At 32.9% G+C, this 20,833-nt stretch overlaps 1 protein-coding gene across 2 annotated transcripts in view; it reads right to left on the minus strand.

Annotated features, from left to right (window-relative positions):
• LOC129217023 (uncharacterized) overlaps nt 1–20,833 on the minus strand; it is a 150,637-nt gene that overhangs the window by 22,725 nt on the left and 107,079 nt on the right. For both annotated transcript variants that reach the window (XM_054851256.1, XM_054851255.1), the window contains exon 4: nt 7,037–7,147. In XM_054851256.1, coding sequence (XP_054707231.1) covers nt 7,037–7,132 — 96 coding nt within the window. In that variant the 5' untranslated portion in view covers nt 7,133–7,147. The remainder of the gene's footprint in view (nt 1–7,036; nt 7,148–20,833) is intronic.

Raw genomic sequence — 20,833 nt, forward strand, 5'->3', positions numbered from 1 at the left:
TCCTTGAAAATATGCTGTTTCAAAAAATAGGCGTGTGAAACTTTTGTAGCCATTATCGTACCCATAGGTCCATTTTCTGCACTCTCAAAAAGTCTTCTCGAGATTCTTAAACTAAAACTTTTTAGGCAGTTTTTTTTTTCTTGTTGACAAACAAGCATTCAGAACAAGTGAATAAAATATAACATTAATAGCTACTTTATTCCTTATGTTTTATTTCGCTATGTGATGTTCAAATGTTAGAGGACGAGAAGCGTAAAATTTCAGGACTACGTTTACAGTTATAGTTTGTAAAATCCCTTTAATGCGGACACTAATGGGGCAAATTTTTTTGTCCGCAATAAAGAGGTGTCCGCAGGGCAGGGGTTTAATAATGTTATTTGCATTGGAACTGGGGAATTAAAAATTGTCCGCATAAGAGGGGTGTCCGTTAGGAGGGGTTTTGCAGTACTTTTATAATTTCAGGTGCCAATAACCTGGTCATAATAATTTTACCTACCTTTTTAATGTTTTCAACCTATTAAAGATTTCTCACTCTGAAATTGTTTTTCCAGTCGCATTACAAATCGGGAACCAATGTTAGATATTATTGCACATCGAAAAACACACTCAAAAATTGTCTATTATCTACATTATCTTAAATTTTTAAATGAAACTACTATTATATTAATAATTTTTATAATTATTATTACAAATATCATTATTTTTATTACTACAATTATCATTTTAATTTTACTTTATTCTATTTCATTCTTTTTTTCTTTTTTTTTTTTCACAATTCTTTTCAGAAAAGGTGACTTTCGTGTTCAAAACGGTCAAACTCTTTTAGAGAGTAATCACATTTTCTCCTGCTAGGTAAAAACTCAATCTTGATTATTTTCGTTGCGAGTAGTGCATAATACAAATTATTAATTAAGAAGAGCAAAATAAAATAGGGTAAGAGTACTCATCCAGTGGTTTTTCATTTGCATCAGACAAAATGTATAAGATATTCAAGTTTTCACACGATGGTTAAAAATGAGACTATGCTCTTAAGATAACAAACGAGTTAAAGAAGTTTGTTTCTTTTTTCTTTTTTTTTATTTGTTTAGAAATAAATGATGGAAACAAAGAACAAATGACTCTTAGCCAATCTGGATGATAAGAACATGTAGTTACTGTGACCAAGAGCATTCATAAGAATTATTGCATACAATTAATTCTGTTTTCTATGCAGTCACAGCATTCTGAAAATCCACACCGGATTGAGTTTTATTTTACGAATGTTAACAAGTCCCTACTCCTTACGTTACACCTTTTCAAAATGTTCGTTTCGAAATGGGACACGAAGTTGCGTTATGTGAACAACGAAATAAAAAGTAAGTATGTGACGCGTATCATGAATAGACAATCTAGGCCCTTATATACGTTAGCTTTACTTCGCAAGTAATAGAACGAAACAACTTAATAAATATTGTCTTAGAATTTACGGATAATTTTTCATCGTAAGCAAAAAGTTTCTGGTAGATTAAAAGAACTAGTAAAATAGGGAATTTGACAACCTGAAGGGATAGCAATTTATCTGAAGATTAAATACTAATATAGAGATAAAGAACTAGTAAAATAGGGAGTTTGACAACCTGAAGGGATAAGCAAACTATCTGAAGATTAAATAACAATAATTTTAAGAAAAATAAACAGGAACTGCACACCTTAATTCTTTCTTTTACAAAAACACTCAATACGCCGATTCTGCAACTCAGCATTAGAAATAGCAAGTCAATGTGTGGATTAGCTGACTTCAGGGTTCGAAAATATCATGATATTTTCCAAAATATCGAAAATATCCGATATTTTGATATATCTCGGATATTTTGATATATATCCGATATTTTCAATCAGCGCAAACTAAAGTCTTCAAAATAGTAAATGCATCCTCAAATTACTCTTTATTTTCTTATATTATAATTACAGTATGTAGACTTAAAATTAAGGTTCCTTTCATTACTAATATCTAATATTTCATTTTAAATATTTATCAATTTTTAGTAGAGTTAATTTAGCATTAGCTGTTTTACTCATTTTCCTTCTTTACACAGTTGTATGATTCAGAAATAAAAAATATGCATGAGTCGGTGCAGTCATAAGACATATTCTTTTTTGTTTCTGACCAATGTTTAACATTTAATTTAATATGAATTACTATTGTTACATAACTAATATATTTATGAACATAAAATAAAAAGGATTATTACATTACTTTGTTATATTAATCATGTATTAATACATCATAAAAATACAGTACATGCCTTTTTTGGTTATTTTTAATAAAAAATAAACAAAATTACTATGATTAATAATTTTTATACTGAAAATACGGTAGTTGAAAAAATAAATATCGGAAATATCAAAATATCGATATTTCCAAAATAAATATCGGATATATATCGGGATATATATCATGATATATGTCGTCTGATATATATCGGCGAACCCTAGCTGACTTCAAAAAAATGATAAGTAAATTAACAATTAATCTTTTCGTTGTCCATCCGCAATCCTAAATAAAAAAATTGTAATAAGAATTCTCAGATATAAGTAAAGGAAATTGTAACACCAAAATATTTAAGTATGTTTTTTTCCGTTTTTGACAAATTTTTTAACATCTCTCATCGGATAAAAAATTGGATTTCCACAAAAGAAAATAAACAAATAAGATACCTCAAACCGATGGTGGCCATTCTATTTTAAACACCAGCTATAAGCAAATCCGGTCAAATATCAATATTGCACCGGATGCGCATTCACTGACCATGTCAATCTTGACTCTTCAAAGGTTTTTGACACCATATTTCGCCCACAACTTCCGATTGACGCTCCAAAGATGGACATGGATAAACAACATGCTTTTCAATGAAGCGGCAAACAGCATTGTCAACTGACTAGTAGAAGGACGCCGAAACTTCATTTGTGATTCTAAAATGTCCATCATTATGCAAAACCGGTGCGTTTATTCTCCTTAGCTCTAAGCTATTTGATAAAGCTACGATAAGTGGAATAACACACAAGGATTTGATTTGAAATTAACTTTTTTCACTGTTATTTAGTTTCATGAGATAAAATTGGGTAATTTCAAAATCTTGAGCGAAATCTTTCAAATTTTCAAAATCTTGTCATTAACATAAAAATGTTACTTGAGGCAAACTAAGTAACAAAGTATACAAAGTCTTTTTTTTTCCCTTGAGTTTATTCAAGTCGTGTTGAAAGGTTTAACAACTTTAATCTCAGTGTCTCAATAGAAGTTTTTCAAATATTTCATTGCACGCATGGTATCGTTCACTGTGGTCAACTTTGATAAATTATGTTCTGTCTCTCGCAAACTGTTGCTACGTATACACAAGTAGTTATCAAAATAACGGAAACACTCTGTGACAAGTGTGTTGGGAATCGCTACTCTGCCATAAATGTTCTGTTGATAAAGGTGTCTTCTGAATTTAATCACTTACACTGGTGAATCCAGATGGTAATTGAGTTCTCTGGTCATTTTTGCTGATATGGTTCGCTTTTTAGACATTAGAATCCTCTTCAAAACCGTCGGTTTCTTTTACAAAGCTTCTCTTTCCGTCCACTATTTTGCTTTGCCGAGCTTGTCTTACCGCGCTGTGTGTATGCTGTCATGACATTAGATACTGTACCTCTAGAAATACCAAAAAGTTGAGATGTTTCAGTTACACTTGCTTCAGCTAGACGCGCTCCAACAATTTGGTCTCTTTTAAAATTTGAGAGGTCCGAAATTTCACGCGAATGGAAAAAAATCCAAGACGTCCAGAACTTCAGTTAATCCACCATATACTACCAGAAAGTGTACATTACTATTTATATTTAAAAAAAAAATCAGATATCTAGTTTTATTCTTTACTACGTACGAAGCACAATCAAAAATGTCACTTTTATTCACAGGCGTTTCCATTATTTTGATAACTACCTGCACTTCTGTACTGATTATTAAAGCTGATGATTTTGCGATTTTGCTTGAATTGTTTTTTTTTTTTTTTTTTTGGAAATTTCAGGATATTGCTACTATAAAAGCAACAAAATTTACTTATCAACCATTCTTGCTTTCAATCAGTTTCTCACTCTGTGCCACGCCCCGTTTTGGGAGGAATCTCCCACCAGTGTATTAGAAAGATCAGTTTGCTTTAATCAATGATATAGTTGGGGCAAACCTAACCTGACAGCATTATGAAAGCTATGTAGATGGGATGCTTGATTTTACCGGATGCGTTCACATCCAAAAGCACACAACTTTGAATTGTAAAAGGGATTCCAAGAAACCCCGAAACACGTGTATTCAGTAATCTTTTTCCGCACTAAAAAAGTTGGATATTTAGTGTTATTTCTCGGCACAAAGGTATTTATTTATTTCTTAATACATGGTCCCCTTGCAGGGATGATAAGGGACTCAAGTAAAATTTTCTAAAGACTGAATTTTTTGAAACTGTGAAGCAGCTAGACTATGGCGCTCTTTCCAGCGAGTTATAATTGAGTTCGACTGATTTTTTTTAAATTATACTATAACTACAAGTAATACTAAACTAACTTTAACTGTCATTATGTTATTTACATCGTTAGAATAGCAGTTTAAGCGATAAACAAACAAGCTTTTGGTAACAATAAACTGTGATTCATATTGCTACATAAAAATATTTACCAGAAATAAATAATTAGTTTTCCAATCGTTCTTTAATCACAGTGAAATAACGATGCGATTTTTCGTAATCATTTAATAAACTTGATAGTTGTTATGGAGTTCAGCGACTTTTAAACTTATTGTATTTTCTGAACTTTAATCAAGTGCTCAGATGGTAAAAAAGCGTATGACCGTTTATTTTTTGAACATTTTGCATCGTTATGCTATTCCAATTAAAAATAACCTAAAAACAATGACAACAACATTACAAATTTTAACTTTGTGATTGGAAGTTCCTCTTTCCTAAAACTCAACTTTATGTCAACGAAATGAACTTTAAAATAATAAAAGCATGTTTTAGAAAATCGTTTTAATGTTTTACTTGAATATTGCGATGATGCAACTTTTACTTTGTGATTGTAAGTTCCGCTTTCCAATGATTGAACTTGATTTCAATGAAATGAATTTTAAAATAATAAAATCATGTATAAAATAATAGTTTCAATGTTTTACTTGAATACTGCGATGATGTAACGTTGAACAGGAGTCAAAACAGCACCTTTGCTGAAGAATTAAAAGAAAAGTATTCAAAGGTTTTCATTGTCTTACTGGTACAGTCTAACTCGCTTATAACGAGTGTGAAAGGACCGCGATGTTTGTTATAACCAAGTTTTTGTAAAAAAAACGACATCTTGAAAAAAAAAAAAAAAAACATAATTCAAATACTTTTACTGTTACGTTTTTGAATTTATGTGTTATGAAGTTTAAATTTGCTCTTAACTTTCTTACTCTCTCGTTTGTTTTTTTTTTTTTTTTTGGAAATTACTCAAAGGGGCCATTTATTAATTACGTAAGGGTCTTGAACGGGAGAGGGATTACAAAAATCTCTACATAACCTTACTTTGGGGGGAGGGAGGGGTCAAACCCATTCTTAAGTAATATTTTCCTAGTCGATATTTTATACTAGAAAGTCAGTGGTCAAGCGGTTTGGCAGGGATCATATTTCATTTGCTTCTGGAAGGTAAAAAACGTTATAGGAGGAATTTTTTTTTACTTGCTTTACAAAGAAAGAATAGTGTAAAATATAATTAAAGAATCGCACTATTCATGGCATGTTTTATTTTAAAATAGTATCACGTCATATAAAATATTGGAAAAATGAAAACCTTTGATTTATGCCAAACTGGGAGTTTTAGGGTAACTGATCCTTTTGTAACAACATTTTATTATTTTGAAAAACGAAATGGAATCTTACATAAGAATAGGGATGAGGGGTTTGAAAAATCTTACGTACCCTTACATGGGGGAAGGGGGGCAAAAATTGCCAAAATCATCCTTACGTAATTTATGAATGGCCCCAAAGCCAGAAATACATCGACATTTGCACGACAGACTTCGAGCCCAAATGCCATTGAGCATAGTTAAGAAAGAAATACAAGGGAAAAAAATAAGATGATTTTTAGCATTTTAGTACAATTCCCGTGTGACGAAAACTAGTGGGATAGAAAAGTTTATATGTGCGACAATATTTTTTCCAACGTAACAGGTTTGTTATTTTCTTTTTCTTGATTTCCGGGAGTTAAGAACGTCAGTAAAAGTTAAGTTTCTGTCCAAGTAGCACACGTCGTTTGTTAACATTACGAAATGGTTGTTTAACGTTGTAAAAACCAATTTAAGACGTTTTTGAAACGTTTAAACGTAACTTGTGCTACCTGGGTGCTTTTTAAAATGTCTACAAAGAGAATATTACCATAAACAGCTATTACACGTTAAATAATATATTTTTTAACAAATCATTAATTGGAATAACTTAAAGGAAAAATAAGGGCTTTTTTTTCGAGCAATCACGATTGCTTATTGTTCTCACTTGACTGTTTTGAATTCCTATCATTTTATTTTCCCCCCAGATCCTCTGCCAGCACCACCGTCGCGTCGACCGGCCTCACGATGCTGCTCCTCTTGCGAAAATCGTCTCCAGGTTGCGTCCATATCCTACACACACACGCCTACACACACATACACACACACACACTCATGCCTGAGCACAGACACAAACGCATATGCCTACCTACACACATACACACGAACGCCTACACACACGCGTACGCACGCAGCACAGCGTACACAACACGCACACACATGCATACATACACACGCGCACCCACACACATGCGCCTACACAAACACACACGCGCATTCATACACACACACGCTCGTGATTGCGAAAAATTTGAATTCAAGATGCCAAAATATCAAATTTATATATATATATATATTTGTCAGCTTACATTTTTAGATGGTACCAACTCACTCACAGACAATGGATAAGTAGTAAAATACTAATGCATCCAGTATTTCATTTCATATTACCTGTATGGCAACTTCAGACTTGGCTTGCTCTTGAATCAGTAGGAATACTGGGGTATTGATTGCCATTCTGTCTTCTTTTTCCTTAGACGACGACATTACGTCAGCTGATAGCTAAAATGAGAGATATAGTAGTACATTATTTTTATATATATTTTTTATGTACTTGCATATTAATGTACCGAAAAAATATGTTTACATACTTCTCTCTAACAGTGGCTAATATCTACAGTCGAGACCCGACTTACGCGAGGGATGCGTTCCAAGACCCCTCGCGTAAGTCGAAATTTCGCGTTGTAGAAAAATGAATGAAAACGATTATTTTTCAGAAACGTACCAAGGCCTTTTAGACTCTTATAAGCACTCCTCAAACTGCTTTAAACCATTCCTCAACTATACACTACAGTTTCTTACATAAAGAACCGTACTTTTACTGTGTTTAAAAAAAAAAATTATCTGCTTTATTCAACATTAAATACTGCAAAGATACACAAAAAGAATGTTTAATAGGAGGGATAGACATGAAATAAAACAGCACGGAACATCAATATGCACCAGTAAATAATAAAACGCTGCGCTATAATAGTACTGTTCAGTAGATACAGTAATAAAATTTATGAATTAAAAATGAAGATGATGATAATTTATGCACTATGATCAGATCGTTATTCTTATCTAATTTTTAAATACATTTGCTTCGCCATTTCTTTTATAACGTTTCCATTTAGGGCAACACCTCTCTTCGTGGTCTCTTCAACCTTCATCCTCTGCGAGTTTCAACATTGAAATAAAGTTCTGAACATTTACGAATATCTTTTTTTCTTGGTTTTAAACTCTACGTATGAAACATAGAAGTTTCTCGTTTACTTATTGTCGTGCTGCATTCAGCGCATTTTTCAGTTGCTCAAACACATAGAAAATCTTAAGCTTTCCTATATTTGTCCTATATTTGATAGAAACAATCTCTTTTTCTTTCCATCTTCGCAAACTTTAGATGAAACTGTGTGACAAGGTGCCATTTTATTTTATGAACTTTAATATTTAGAATGAAAAAAATAAATGCTGAGCGGTTGTTTCATATACTAACGATGCGCTGTATATATTAGCATGCTGTGGGAACTTCCGCTGTCAGGGATGCTAAAAGGATGCAAGTCCATTTATGATGTCAATATTTAGTAGCCAATAACGAAGTTAATACTACATTTCAAAAATTTTCTTGTTGCGGGTGAGGAATTCGCGTTAGCTCTAAAATTCGTTACTGGCAAAAATTTCGCGTTGTAGCCATTTCACGTAAGTCGAATCGCGTTGTAGCGGGAGTCGACTGTGTACTAAAAAAATCCGACCTTATCTATGTAGGTCGAATGATCACTTCTGATTGGCTGTTTGGCGGATGACGTCGCAGTAGGTGGCTAGATTTGACACCACGTGACATTGATGAATTCATGTATCAAAGCTGTCTCGTGACTGTAATGACGTCATCACTATGTTAGGAGGCGAATATTTAAATAAATTTCTGGAAATGGAACAACATCTTTGAGCATTTTAAATCATTTTTCAAGAGTTATAAACATGCTAAACATTAAACATGCTTGATCGTGAATTATAGTTAAAGTTAAGGCTAAACAATTTAGTCAGTAGATCAAATAAAAACCAGAACAAGACTGATATAAGTTGGATTGTTTACAGTACAAAAGGACAACACAGAAATCATACGAAATTACTTGTCAGGACTCGTTTAGCACGTAAACTAATCGGTGGTGTTTAAAAGTTCATTTGAAACCTCAAATATAATAAGCAACAAGTAAACGCAACAGTTTCATTGCATTCTTGACTGACTTAATGAAGGAGTACAAAGAAAAAAAAATCATAGTTTATATACTAGAGTGTTGTTTGCCCATGGATTGTATGTAATTTGGATATCGGCCAAGTGAAGATTAGTCCAATCATAACTTTTATTAAAAAAAAAAAACCGCATAATAAAACGATATTTTAAAAATGTACTTCTTTTCGTTAATTTATTGAACTCTAAAAATAAAATAGTTTCGTTTTATTTAAATGAAAAATGAAAGCATATCTTTTGAAACATTTATTTTTTTTTCGAGAATTATACGAATCTTAAGTTCTTACAAGTTGATGAAAGGTAGCTTAGACTTTTTTTTTAATAACAAAATTCTATTTTTTCAGTTGTTTTTTTATATCAATGTTAAACAGTTTAATTAGTTATTGCTACTGTATATATTGTTTTTGCTGTAAACCTTGATATTTTTTCGTAAAAAATAAATATACATATGATCATTATCAATGTTGCGCACACAAAAATGTCTATTTATCCTTAAAACACGTAATTTAAGTTGAAAAATAAAGTTTGAAAGATTAATAATATAATACTTCGTTTTTGAATTGCAAGTGGATGTTTAGGGACTGTCCACAAAAATGATGTCAAACTCTGGAGGGGGGGGGGGGGTATGACAGTTTGTGACGGAAGGGACGGCGGGCGTAGCAAGAAGGTTTCATCGTTCATTTTTTGTAAAAATATTTATAAAAAATAGCGTGACATGAGAAAAAAGGGGGGGGGGGGCTGAAGTGTGAAACTTTGTGACAAAGACGGGAGGAGGCAAAATTTTGAAGAAAGCATGACATCATTTATGGACAGCCTCTTATGTAATATAGCGCGACGTGTGACAGAAAAGGGAGAGGACGTATGACGTAAGCCAACGTATGACACTTTATGACAAAAGGGAGGGAGGGGTATTGAAAAAAGTGACATCATTTATGGACAGCCCCCAAGAATACTTTAATAATGATTTGCAGTAAAACTAATGAGTAAGGTAAATATTTCGCAGCATTTAAAAAGCAATAAAACATTAGTCTGCCCTCTTAACCCATTTATGCCGGTTGGTACAAAAATATACCAACCGGGAAAAAATTATAATTCGTCCTCACATGATGCTATCTCCCCAATAGCTGTACATTTTACATAGTAAATAATCACAAAAAGGGAAAAAAATATGTTTACTGTATCTTTGTTAAAAACGGTCGTAACAGTAGGCTTAAAACTTGAATAAATCATAACTCCAAAAGCATTCGTCTTCCGTCAAAAAGTAAAATGCAAGTTTTGCATGTATTTTAGTAATTTCAAAAAGGTTTAAAAATTGTACCATAATTGTAACAGTGTATTTGATTCAGATATACTTTTAAAACGTTGTTTTTATCTTTGTTTCGTGTTATGAATTCTCTTTTACTTTCAATGGTAGAAAATTGTACCAACCGGCGAATATGTAGTCACTGTCTTGCTTCGGGCAAATGAAGTGTTTAATCTAAAATTTGTACAAATAAGTGATATTTTTAAAAGATTTTTTAAGTATTTTAGTAGTGTTGTTAATTTATTATGGACGTCATGGACGCAAAAAGCTGATAAGAGGAAATTCGATTAGATTTGAATATAAGCTGTGGGTGTTATTCTCGTAATACGGACTTTTATTTTTTTCGGTACCATATTGCGTCACCTAGACGAATTGGTATAGCATAAAATATTAGTATTGGTATAGTATTTGTATAGTATATTGGTATAGTATGGAAAAATAATAAGAACCTAAGTACCAGAGGAAACGCAATTTTTTACTTTTATTCCTGTGCTAAATGATATTCTTTCAACTTATACATTGAAAGAGTATACAAATGCATGTTCCATTGGGTTCAAGAAATGAAATGAAGAAATACACACACAATCAACCAAGAACAGCATGTGGTAATGCTGCAATAAAGATGATGCTGTAAAATGGAACGGCAGTACTGCAGTAGCAATTACAAGCAATAAAGTATTCAGGACATGATGTGAATCAAGCAGTAAATGAGATGCTTTTGAGAAAAATAATTTTATTATTCCAATATCGTAGTTATTGAAACACATAGCAAGTGCATCTGTCGGATAGACCTTTTTGATCCGTAGAAGAATACGGTATTAGAAATTGTTGCCAAAAAAAAAATGTGAAGATCACTTTTTTTTTTGGGGGGGGGGGGGGGCAATTTCTGCAAAATGCTGTAAAAGAATGGCGAATGTTCCAGACTTTTTGAAAAGAAGATTCGCTATTCATTCCGAGAAGATTGCGATGCATAAATATTCGGTTAAAAATATATTCAATTCGAAATTTTACTACATTTTTAGTATCGATTTTTTCAAGTTCATATTTCATAAAATTTTATTTTACAAAATGAACACATTTCTTTTTTCTTTTGAAATAAATGAAATTGTAATTAGAAAACTCTTTTATGTAAGTGTAAGTAATATTCTACAATTATAAATAATTATAAGTGGTAATCAATGCAATTATTGCAATCAAACAATAAATGTAAAATTTGCAAACAAAATGTGCTCACACCATACAAACGCCGGTTGGTAGAAAAATCTACCATAAAAATAAAAATAGAAAATTTAACAGGAAAAATTAAATTTGTATATAATGCACTTACTAGACATAAAATAAATAAATACTAATAAAATTATCACAGTTTAGTGTTTTTTTTCGAAACCGGCATTAATGGGTTAAAGAGCATTCCAGGTCAAGTTGCCGTAGTAGCTGATCCGAGATCTGGCCGCACGCAGAACAATGGTCAAAGCCCAAAAGCAAAAGCAAACGGTCAGTGGAAAGTTGAAGGACTGTGTATCGCACGATCAATAATCCAGTCGTTTGTGTCAGTTGAGGCACAATGATAAAAAACAGAGACATTGAACCATTTTGGAGGTTTTTTTACTCTCGCAGCAAACAATGTTGTTGGCTTGTGACTTGGGCAATGCAACAGGCAGTAGTTGTTCCTTATTTCCGTTCGGAATTGAATCGAATGATATTTAACAAGATTTAAGTAGGAGAATTACGTGTCATGAAAATTCTCTTTAAAATTCCATTGGATACGTTGACATTAAAACACTTAACATTTACTTAAACACTTATGTGACGCATAAGTTAAATATGTGTTGATATTTAATTCCAAAATATTTTAATTTAGGTAATAAATGAAAAAATAACTTATTGTGATCTTTATTTTTAACGAATTTCGTTGTATTTTGATGTCAATGAATGATGTAGATGTTCTGCACCAGACTCAGAAAACTTTCAAATAATATATAACTGCTTGCAACAGATTTTTTTTTACACCAAAGGATTTTAATTTTTAATTTTGTACAATGCTTGTAGACAAAAGCCATTCTACTTTTAAAAAATGATATTTTTTAAATAAACAGAGGACATTCGCCCCCCCCCCCCCCCCCCAATGATTAGAGCTAAGATTCACCCAAAAGTCAGTTAAGCTTGCAAGTAGTAAACCATTCGTGGTTTTCAATCCTTGAATAACGCTTGTAGCATTGTGCAACAACTACATTGTATTCGACAATACTAACATTAAGGAATAAGGGAAAATGTATCAAAATGTGTTATGCCACATGACATACCGACTCATACCTCACACATGCAGTGGTTTTCTCTTGCATTTAGTTTCTGCACAAAGAAAACTTGTGTTTCTTATTTATCTATGATTTTATAGCGTCAGATTTAACATGGTGACATGTTATTGATTTTTGATAGAACACAAAATTAATTTCGAGCCCAATGAAATAATTTAAATAGCCCAATTTTTTGCCAACCAAACAATGATTGGAGGTGAGGTTGAAATTTTAAGAATTGGCTCTTTTTTTTCCTACAGTTTTCAGCAGTTCGATCAAAAATATGGAGGTTTTATCAAAAATTATTAACTTCCACAAAAAGTTTGAGTTTTGTTTTGAAAACATATCGTTTTAGATTGAATTTATAATAGGAATAAAACATTCCTGTGTTTAGTGACAAAAAATTAACAAGGTGGAACACATTTCGTCTATAGCGTGTAGCGTTTTGCAGTCTTTGTGGTATATAATCAAAATTTACACGATGCTGACTTTTTTACTTCCTTTTACAAAAAAGGAAGCATTGTATTTGCGAAAAAAATTTCACTCACAATTCGGCCTTAATTTCCATTTTGCTCACACCCGAATTAATGTTGAGTTTTTTTTCATCCCGACCACACGCGGATAACTGTCTAAGAACGTATAAACACCCGAAATATCCATTTTGACATTAACCGAGTTAATTGCAACGACTTTTCTCGTGACGTCCGTATGTACGTATGTATGTATGTGTGCTTGTGCGGATATGCAGATGTATGTCACATAACTCAAAAACGGTATGTCCTAGAAAGTTGAAATTTGGTACGCAGACTCCTAGTGGGGTCGAGTTGTGCACCTTCCCTTTTGGTTGCATTCGGATGTTTCTAAAGGGGTCTTTTGTCCCTTTTTGAGGGAAAATCATTGTCAATTTCGATGTAAACTCAAGTTGTGTTATAACTTGTCGGACACTTGGCGATACATCGCTAGTCTTTTGGTCGCCAAGTTTTGTCGCCAACTTGGCGACAAATTTGGCGATTTTTTTTCTTTTTTTTAAAATTTGGTTTCAATTTGGCCACTGTTGGTGATATTTAGAGAGTAAACAATTGAATCACATTAAAATTGCCAATAATGGGAAAACGATATTAAAATTGGAGTAAAAGGAAATCATGTGATACACACATCAGCTCGTTTTCTCGTGTTTTTACAAGGGGCAGAGCTTTGCAATGAATTGAAAAACAGATAACTAAACAATGCTCTTAGTGACCTGCATTTTCCACCTTAGGATTAGAAAACGAAATGAAATTCATTTTAACCATTGGCTACAGAAAATATTTATTTAACCATCTTTTGTGTGAGTGAAGGGACGGGGGTTGCATGCTTCCCGTATTAAAACATTGCTGCTAAATACTTCTTTCAGCTTTAAAAAGCTATTGACTGATCTTAGATGATCAAATAGTTCGATCTTGACACTAATAGCTGTTGAATTTGGTGTAAAGTTATTTCACAAAGTAAGTCACAAGAATTTCAGAAATTTCCTTTGGAAGAACTGAGCACTAAAAACCCAATTTTGATTTCTGTAAAGCAGCAGTTCCCAATCCTTTACTTCAAACGAACCCCTTCCTAAATCCGAAAGACAGTGGCGAAGCCCTTGTACAGCAGTGAGTAACAGGTAAGAAAACAATGAAACTTGGGAAAACCTTTTTTACCATGGTGATTACAACTGGGCAACGAAAACTATTGTGCAAAAGGATAATAAGATTTAAAACGGCTTTTTATGACAACAATGCATTAATTTGTAACGCTAAGACAGAAATCGAAGAGTCGTCTTAAAAATATCTTTTAGTTATTATTTACTAAGCACAAGTGAAAACTTGCGTTTTATAATTACAGATTTAAACAATTTAATTTACAAAATATGTTAACTAAATATAAAGACATTTCCATTCAATGAATATTGAATGCGCAAGAAGACAAATAAAATTAGTAATGTATAAAAATGCTTTAATTTTAGACTTTAACTTAAGCAAGCACACACAAACAAGCTTGTTAAAACTTTCATACGGGAAAGTCGCATCACTTCTGCATGAAATAGCAAAGAAACATGAAGACTTTCAAAGGTCCCTCATAGTACATCATAGACTATGACAGTTTGTAGTAAACAATTTTATAAAAATTTTATTTTTACAGCATCTCTTACAATACTAGATAACTCTGCAGGCGTATGCTTAAACGACATAACTTTTCTCCGAATACATCAACGAATGCATGGTCTTAACGCCAGCCCATTACTTCCGTTTATTAATTGTTGCCAAAAACAATGTAGGATAATATTAAGCTTCTCCTGCTTTTAACTGTTGCCAAAAACAATGAATAATTACTTCTGTCAAAGTTAAACTAATTTCAAGGTTTAACTTACGCAATATAGATTTTGAACATTCCGCTTGCTTGCGATAGCGCGCAAGCGTATTTGTATCACGTCTCGTTCATAGATGGGTATTTACAGCTTAGTTAGAGGGCTCACCTGGGGGAGTGGGGGGGGGGTCATAGCGCAGACTGCGCCATGACCCTTTGAAATTTTTAGGGGGTAGTTTCCTTTTTTGGGAGCGGCTCTTTTTCTGGGGGAGTCTTTATAGTATTTGGGGGGTAAGCCTTTGCTCTTGGGGGGGAAGGGCACCCCTGACTGAGTAGATTAAAATAAGCCTGTTCATATAATAATATAAAATGGTATTAAATAATCTAGTAAAAGAAAGACAAAATTAGGGCGAAAAAAAAAACGAAGAGGCATACGTATAGTTTTGAAAATTAGCACACATTTGCATAAAAGCCTCCTAAATAGTAGGAGAGAAGCTTGCGTCACCGTCTACGGTTTCAGGTGAGTTTTCAACTTTCGTTTTATGCCTCAAAAAAGGAGCTAAATCTAGGGCTGTGGAGTCGGAGTCGGAGTCAGACTGATTTTGAGGTAAAGGAGTCGGAGTCGGAGTTGTTAGAAAACATGCCGACTCCGACTCCGGGCTTCTTTTTTTCTTTCCCTTTCGCTGACTCTCCTTGCATTTTTTAAAAACTGACTTCCAATTGGTTCGATTACATGTATGAAAAGATACTAATGAGAAAATAACTGCCATTATGGCAATCAGCTAGCTTGAGTGCTTACAGAACTTTCTGTAGCCGTCCCCCAGTTTGCTTGCTTTTTAACTTAACTAATAGCAACTGTCAGCAAACGGTTTTGTTGCCTAACATTTTCAAGTAATCACTTACAAATAAAAATAGAAATATAGTGTTTTGTTCGATCTCAGTTGTAAAATAGTAAAAGAAACGTAACGAATTAGTAAGTTGAGGCCCGTAGCTAATGCTGAAACGTTTAAGGGTGAACGGCAAATTCAAAAAAGTTCTGACGCGAAAGCACGAATCCAAAAGATCCGACGAAATAATCTAATGGTTTTTTCTTTATTAAGACTATTTATAAGCTTGATTCTCACTAAAAAGTATGGAACAAAATAAGTGTAAATGATTTCTTGATTACAACACTCAATAATTGCAGTTAATCTTAAAATCTTCATATTAAGGTTAACTCTAAAGCAGCAAATAAAATTTAAATTAAAAATTTTGCGAATGAAAAACATAGGTATGGTAAAAGCTATTCGTACAAATTTGTATACCGCCGCATTTTGTGTAAAATTAGCTCCTGATGTATATGCGCCCTATTTTCGTTGCAATTTTATTGATGAAATATAATTTAAAATATATTCGCGAAAATTTTCAGAATTAAAGTATTTATATTTTTTTATAAACTCTGAAATTAACTTTGGTTACCATCTACCAGATGGGTGTCACCCGGGGCAAACCACCCCCTCTCAAGAACTTGGATTTAGAAAAAAAGGTTTTTGTTTTCCCTTCAAGAATTAAAAGCACACGATTTGATCAATGTCTATTTGTTAAACATTAAAGGGGAGCAAATTACAGATAATCCTTTTCAAATTTTTTAAAAGGGATTTTTAAGTCATCTCACTTTTTAACTCGTAACTATTGGAAAATTTGATTTTTAAATTGAATTTCTGACGTTGTATGCGTCTTGGGTTTACAATAAAAAACAAAATGCGAAATTTTCATAAAAAGGAATTAATACTTCAATCTCTGTTTAGAGGTTTTCCCCCTTCCCCTGAAGGGAGAGAGGGAGTTGAAAAAATACAATTTAAAAAAAATCCGGAGTCGGAGTTGGAGTCGGAGTCGGCCATTTTCCTTCCGACTCCGCAGCCCTGGCTAAATCATTGATTGATTAGTGAAAAAGCGCAAAACTATCTGCAAAAATTTAAGATATTTCTTTCTAAACTTGAGAGAAGAAATAATACAGCTTTATACGAAAAAGCTTTTACAATACCGCCTATATTTCTTCTCTCAATTTATAATTTTTCTAAATTCTATTAGTTGCTTTAAAATTAACCTAAATGAAAAGATAGTAAGATTAACTGCAATTTATTGAGTGTTAAAATGAAGATTTTATTTCATACTTTTTAGTAAAACATATTTTCTAATATTAATCTTCTTTACCAGCACAACAAAACTAGAAAATTTTCCTGTCAATGATTTTGCACTTTCTGTACATTAACCCACACAATAAAATGAGTAAGATTTTGACGAATTAGATTTTTTTTTTTTTTTTCAAAGTAAAAATTAACCTTATTGAAAATGGCTTTTCCACTGATATAGGTTTTCGGAATGGACTACCTAAAATTATCGGAGGTAGAGAAGAAATACTGCACTGTTTTCTTCACCGTCAGAGTAGTTGATTTAGTTTACGAAGCAATCCAATTTTTTTTTTCAAAAATTCAATTTTACCAAATTATTAATTCTACTCTACACTGTATTGCCCCCCCCCCCCTGCTATTTCTACAAGCGTACTTTTGCGATATCTCTGCATTGTCAGTTAAATCCTTTCTTCCGACACATTACCAGCCTCAATCTTTCAATTTCAAAACTTTCTCAAATTTGACCTAGAAAGCCATTTTTTCTTTTTCTTCGGAAGCAGATATGAAAGGAAAGACTATAAAAATAGGAGGTTGAAGTGAACTCTTAAATTTAGCAGTACATGTTTGTTTGATTTTGTATAACAGCGAACTACGTGAATATAGTTAAGGCTACATAACAGTATTAAGAAAAATTAATTCATTTCGAAAGGTTCTATTTTACGTATTTTAAACCCAGTTCTTTGAGAAATATGAAATCGGGGATTCACTGTATACCGACGAAGTAAATGAATACAAAGATAAAATTCTTGCCAAACATAAACTTATAATTTATTGCTCCTTCTCACCATCTAGCACTAATCGAACTAAAACCCTTTTAAGAAATGCTATTCGTTCACTTTTAATTGCTAACTTCTGATGAGAAGCTCCATCTTCAGCATTAACTGTCATGCAATGAAACCATAACGGGTAAAACATTCTCCAAGCAGAGCATGTCTGAAATGTTCTAATAAACTCACATTTAACAACGGAAAACTCATCAGTTGCGTCATCTCATGAATAAATATACTCACAAAAAAAAGATAACCTTGCGGATTTTCGTTTTTCATGACTGTTCCCTTTGTTAGCATCCGATTCTTTGTAACTGCTTGTTGCTTTTGTTTGAGTCTAACATAAAACCGTATTTCCGCGCAGAAAGGTGAGAATTTGACGGAAATAGGAAGATGGCTACATAAATTTTATGTATACGCATGTCATTTTCGAAGGACTCGTTAATTTCTATGACGCTTCAGGTATTATAAGTGTTATTGTTTTGACGTTTATGCAGCGCTTTTATGTGAATTAAAGAGAAAAGAATTCTGTTAATCTATAGTTGGGGGCAAGTCTAGTCTGGAAGCGTCGTGATGCTGTGATTAGGATCTGCGTAGGGATTCACAATGCTGACAGGTTAGGGTTAGCTATAGGAAATTAATTGATGTTTTCTCTGGATAGGACTTTTTTGTGATGTAATAAAGAAACTAATTATTTTGTTGGAAGGTTAACGGATATACATTATTGCAGCAGTAATTTAGGCGCAAATAAAAAAAATGCGCATTGAATATTGTTCGTAGATATTATTCATAGATCTCAGCTATGATTTACAGAGGACTGTAATTGCAAACGCATTAAATTTGCTGATTCCATTATTGTCTCAACTTGTTGTTAATGCTCTCACAAAATTTGTGTAGTGTCATATAGCACAGTATAGGACCCCAAATCCAGTATACTCGGAATCACTACCTTTCCGGTAATGGGTCAAAACTTCGCGACCGAAACTTCGACGGACAATACTTTGCGGTCAAAACTTCGCGTAGTCAAAACTTCGCATGGACAAAACTTCGCCTGGACAAAACTTCGCCTGGACAAAACTTCATTCAAAATTCCGTGCGTACAAAACTTGACACAAACAAAACTTCGTCGCACAAACAGCCTTCGTACGTGTATTACTTTTCGCATCTAAAAAAAAACTTCTTAAAATTAAATTATTTTAGTTTTAACATGAAAAAAAAACTTTAAATTACACGTACAATCGACGCTCGTTATAACGACCACACATTATAAACACCATTCCATTATGACGACTAGTGGTAAAAGTCCCAACTTTATCGCTGTATAATCTATGCTAATTTGCTTTCGGTATAACGACCGTTTTCGAAAGAAGAAGTAGAAAACCAATTAATCGTTTTTAGAAAAGTGATCAATTAATCTAAATTTAATCTTCAAATTTATATCAATTAACTACTTCATTAACATGCTATACTTAAATTTATTTAGGATTTACACAATTAACTTGCAATCAAATAATTCATTTTATGAAAAATTAGTTTTTATGTAGAACAATACCCCCCCCCCCCCCCCCAAATACACATTTTTACTTGTTTGCTAAGTTTATATGATATGTTTAATCAAGTTCATTGTTATGAATGCGCGAAGTTCTGGATATAGGCAAAGAGTTTTAGACACACGAAGTTATAGATCGGCAAAATTTTAGACACGTGAAGCAATGAATCGGCGAAGTTTTGTCCACCCGAAGTTTTGAACGCGCGAAATTTTGTCCACACGAAGTTTTGTCCACGCGAAGTTTTGACCGTGCGAAGCAAAGGATCGACGAAGTTTTGGCCGCGAAGTTTTGTCCGGCGAAGTTTTGGCCGCGAAGTTTTGACCCCAAACCATTTTTCCGGCTTTCGGAATATTCCAGATTTTGGATTCTGACTCAAAAAGTAATGAAAGCTCTAGTATAGCTCCTGTCGTGCGGAATTTGCCACGTTTTTCCTGATTTCACTTATGTTCGCGCTAAATTTCTTTTGTGTTTTGATTGATGAAAGTATACTTCATTATACTAGAACATCAGTTGGAAATAATTGGCAGCGGCGTATAGTCCGCGGATATTGCTTTTTTATTCTTTGCAATGTGCCAATCGATACAATAAAAAACCATTTTTTTACTAAAAATAATTTTGTTTTTTTGTTCAATAGCTTTTGCATTACATACTTATGAGAAGAAAAATTATCGTTAACCGAAAGTGGATGTTAAAATATTGCTCTGCAGCAATATTTTAGTATTGTTGTAATAGTACATGCCATTAGAAAAAAACGCTTATCTATGAATAACACGTGGCATCGAAAATACGTTTAAGAAAAAAAGGCTGAAATCAACAAGTAATTGCCGAATGTTAACAATTTTGAACTTCAAAAAAAAAAAAAACAAAAAAAAAAAAATATATATATATATATATATATGAGGGGAAAAGTCCAGATTTCGCGTCTTCCGGATTTTGTGATTCCAAAATTCGGGTGCATCCTGAAAATGTAATGTAAAGGTAATTTTCATGCATAAAGGACGAACATTTGATCTGCAGCAGACAAACAACGAATTAACTGCCCCAGTTGAAATATATACTTTTTAAAATTTCAAGTCACTATGGTTGAAAAAAAAATAATAACGAACATAGCTCATGTACTACGAAGCAGCAATACTCAACCTGGGATACATAGGCTACATGCGGTCCGTCAGGATTTTTCTATCCATGGGTAAAAATAACATTAGCTTGGATTTGCCCAGTTGTACTGTTGAAATGATTTTTATGTGAAATATAAAATTTAACTGACATTTTAATTCTGATATAGGATTTTAGCACTATCTTAGATTGAAATTTGATTCCTAGTGATTTGAAGTTCGGACTCCTAACATATTCCTACTTGTTTCGGAGCAATATATTCTTAACCCTTCATTATTTACTGACGTACAAACCACTGATATTTAATTATACATGATTTAATGGAGAATCAATTTTAAAAAATTAATTCCTAGAAAATAAAACTGATAAATCATATTCAAATGGGTCGGACATGGTTTGCACTAGTTTCGTGTGAATGATTCGCTTACTGG

The sequence above is a fragment of the Uloborus diversus genome, chromosome 2, assembly GCF_026930045.1.
Source record: "Uloborus diversus isolate 005 chromosome 2, Udiv.v.3.1, whole genome shotgun sequence".
Lineage (NCBI taxonomy): Eukaryota > Metazoa > Arthropoda > Arachnida > Araneae > Uloboridae > Uloborus > Uloborus diversus.